The sequence below is a fragment of the Sprattus sprattus genome, assembly GCF_963457725.1.
Source record: "Sprattus sprattus genome assembly, chromosome: 1".
Taxonomy (NCBI): domain Eukaryota; kingdom Metazoa; phylum Chordata; class Actinopteri; order Clupeiformes; family Clupeidae; genus Sprattus; species Sprattus sprattus.
Genome location: NC_137920.1, coordinates 51,529,781 through 51,533,576, shown reverse-complemented (window position 1 = coordinate 51,533,576; position 3,796 = coordinate 51,529,781). Strand labels below are relative to the sequence as shown.

The window sequence follows — 3,796 nt, the reverse complement described above, 5'->3', positions numbered from 1 at the left end:
CGGTTAACTGCATTCTAACCATCTTTGGAAAAGATTATAAAAAATACTGCAAATTAACTGATATAATTTCTATATGTGAATTTTTTTTTAGACAGATGGGGTCCTGTTGGTGACTAACAGAAAAGGCACTGTAAATCAGCTTAACTAAAAGAACAGTGAACACGTTTGATTTCCCTCATTCACCCTAAATAAAGTGGAAAGCCAAGACCAGTTGCCAGTGTATTGTTGTCTTGTGGCTGTTGTTATTGTTATTGTTGCTGTGGCTGCTCAAACTGATCTTTCAACAGGGCTTTTTTGCAGAGTGCGTCAGTATGAGCCATTAGAGCACTCGATGACTTCTGTGAAGTGAATTAAGGTCAAGACATTCCCATGCTCCTATAGACCTCATCTTATAAAGCACAGAGGAACTTGTTTCAGGTTTCACCTTATCACAAAGAAAGCAACAGGGTTTTCCTCAACAGCCATTTTAAAAATATAGGTCAACTCACAGGCTTTTACAAATGTTTTTCACCTAATGCCCAGCCCCAGGCGCCTGAGCATCAATAACACATAGTATACATGTTCACTGGTTTTCTAAGTACATGACGTTTCATAGTCTGTGCTTATATCTTGATATATAATGAGAATCTGAACTCACTGGGTGTGGATCTTCTTGTTACTTTGACATCTTCTGCAGAAAAGGGGAGAAATGTTATTGAATTCATCAGAACTGAAAGTATTTGACACTCAAATGGATTTCCAAACTATTTCCAAAACATCACATGGTTCCAAAACAGAGACAGAGGTGGCCTTGGTGCCTGTGATCTAAAAGCAGGTCCTCCTTTGCACATGACATGCCTCAGGATCCCTCACACTGACATGCCTCACACTGACATGCGTCAAAATGACTCACACTGACATGCATCAAAATGCCTCGCACTGACATGCCTCACACTGACATGCGTCAAAATGACTCACACTGACATGCATCAAAATGCCTCGCACTGACATGCCTCACACTGACATGCGTCAAAATGCCGCACACTGACATGCGTCAAAATGCCTCACACTGACATGCCTCACACTGACATGCCTCGCAAAATGCCTCGCACTGACATGCCTCGCACTGACATGTGTCAAAAGGCCTCACACTGACATGCAGCAAAATGCCTCGCACTGACATGCCTCACACTGACATGTGTCAAAATGCCTCACACTGACATGCATCAAAATGCCTCGCACTGACATGCATCAAAATGCCTCACACTGACATGCGTCAAAATGCTTCACACTGGCATGCCTCACACTGGCATGCCTCGCAAAATGCCTCGCACTGACGTGCCTCGCACTGACATGTGTCAAAAGGCCTCACACTGACATGCGTCAAAATGCCTCACACTGACATGCGTCAAAATGCCTCACACTGACATGCGTCAAAATGCCTCACACTGACATGCGTCAAAATGCCTCACACTGACATGTGTCAAAATACCTCACACTGACATGCGTCAAAATGCCTCACACTGACATGCATCAAAATGCCTCACACTGGCATGCCTCACACTGACATGCGTCAAAATGCCTCACACTGACATGCATCAAAATGCCTCGCACTGACATGCCTCGCACTGACATGTGTCAAAATGCCTCACACTGACATGCACCAAAATGCCTCACACTGACATGCGTCAAAATGCCTCATACTGACATGCGTCAAAATGCCTCACACTGACATGCCTCAAAATGCCTCACACTGACATGTGTCAAAATACCTCACACTGACATGCGTCAAAATGCCTCACACTGACATGCATCAAAATGCCTCACACTGGCATGCCTCGCACTGACATGCGTCAAAATGTCTCACACTGACATGCATCAAAATGCCTCGCACTGACATGCCTCGCACTGACATGTGTCAAAAGGCCTCACACTGACATGCGTCAAAATGCCTCACACTGACATGCACCAAAATGCCTCACACTGACATGCTGAAGAACTGACATGCGTTAAAATGCCTCGCACTGACATGTGTCAAAAGGCCTCACACTGACATGCGTCAAAATGCCTCACACTGACATGCACCAAAATGCCTCACACTGACATGCTGAAGAACTGACATGCGTTAAAATGCCTCACACTGACATGCGTTAAAATGCCTCACACTGACATGCGTCAAAATGCCTCACACTGACATGCATCAAAATGCCTCACACTGACATGCATCAAAATGCCTCACACTGGCAGAATGCCACTCACTGACAGAATGCCTCACACTGACAGAATGCCTCACACTGACATGCATCAAAATGCCTCACACTGACATGAACTCATCACTTAACCTCTTCCACAGAAGTGGCCCACAATGGCAGGGAATAAAAGAGGCTGAGAACACAAAATTCCACGAACTAAAATGTCTGCCTTTGATGCATTTCTGCTCCCACCCATACCCATGAGGACAGCCACGAGGTCATCATTTTCCGAAACACTCGAAAAATCATCACGCTATATCACCACTTTGTAAGTAGTCCTGTCACCTGCATGCAGAGCTATTATATATCAGTCACTGAATTTTCAGCTTCCTAAAAAAAATCAAAATGCAAGCTGTGTACAACAGATGAGCGATCAGAAAGATATTTCATGATTGTACTCAACTACCTTGAAGGTAGGTCCAAGCTCACACACACACACAACACACACACTGTCTCTCTCTCGCCTATCTTTCTTTCACACACACTCAGACACACACTCACAAACACATGCTCACACATGTCACACGCACCATAATCACAGATACAACAAGAATAAGAGAACAGATCTCCCTCTCTCTCTCTCTCTCTCTCTCTCTCTCTCTCTCTCTCTCTCTCTCTCTCCACTCACCATGCTGCAGCAGGACAGTGATGGACAGAAGAATAAGGCAGCCCAGCAGCAAGAGCAGCACACAGGCATCCAGCCTCCGACGCCTGCACATGCAGTCCTGAACACGCATAGCACTCAAAGTTGGGGGATCTGCCAATACACCTGAAACACACACACACACACAAACAAACACACACACACACACACACACACACACAGAAACACACACACACACAGAAACACAGATGAGTTGGTGTCATACTCACATTGCCCAGCAGCATTTTTGTATCATTATCCCCCTAGTATGTAGCTCCTCTGTACCTGTTTTTGTTTGTGTTTTCTCCTTGTTGTTTGTTTGTGTTGCCAGTGTCAGGGGAGGCCTTAGAGCACCCCTCAGCAGTCCCAGCTGCAGTGCCTGACATTTACTATCATCGTAGCCTGCACTGCTGTCAGGGTACTCATTGGATTCTTTTTTTTTTTTTTTTTGCTGGGACAGAGTACCTCTGAAAACCACAACAACAATAACGATAACCAGTCTGAGCCCTGCAGCCAGTTGGGCAGTGGCCTGCGTCAGTATTGATAGTGAGGTGTCAGCAGAGAGAGAGTACAGGACGAGGGAACACAATGTTTTTGAAATATCACGTGATTGGCATGTACACATGTATGCGTATGTATGTTGGTGTGAGTAAGTGAGTGTGTGTGCGTGCATGTGTGTGTGAGTCTGTGTGTGTGTGTGTGAGTGTGTGGGTATGTGTGTGTGCGTGTGTGCATGTGTGTGTGTGTGGGGGTATGTGTGTGTGTGTGTGCGTGCATGTGTGTGTTTTTATGTGTGTGTGTGTGTGTGTACGCGTGTGTGTGTTTGTTTGTGTGTGTGTGTGTTTGTGTGCATGTGTCCTCGCGATCGTGAGTTTGTATCAAACATTGTATGATTGATTGACACCAGCTACACTATGGTGCT

General features: G+C 45.4%; 1 protein-coding gene across 1 annotated transcript in view; it reads right to left on the bottom strand.

Moving 5' to 3' along the window:
* LOC308370211 (scavenger receptor cysteine-rich domain-containing group B protein) overlaps positions 1-2,968 on the bottom strand; it is a gene marked incomplete at both ends in the record, with an annotated part of 10,775 nt that extends 7,807 nt beyond the window's left edge. Inside the window, one exon of the mRNA XM_080844830.1 lies at positions 2,860-2,968. Coding sequence (XP_080700956.1) covers positions 2,860-2,968 — 109 coding nt within the window. The remainder of the gene's footprint in view (positions 1-2,859) is intronic.
* Positions 2,969-3,796: the final 828 nt, after the last annotated feature.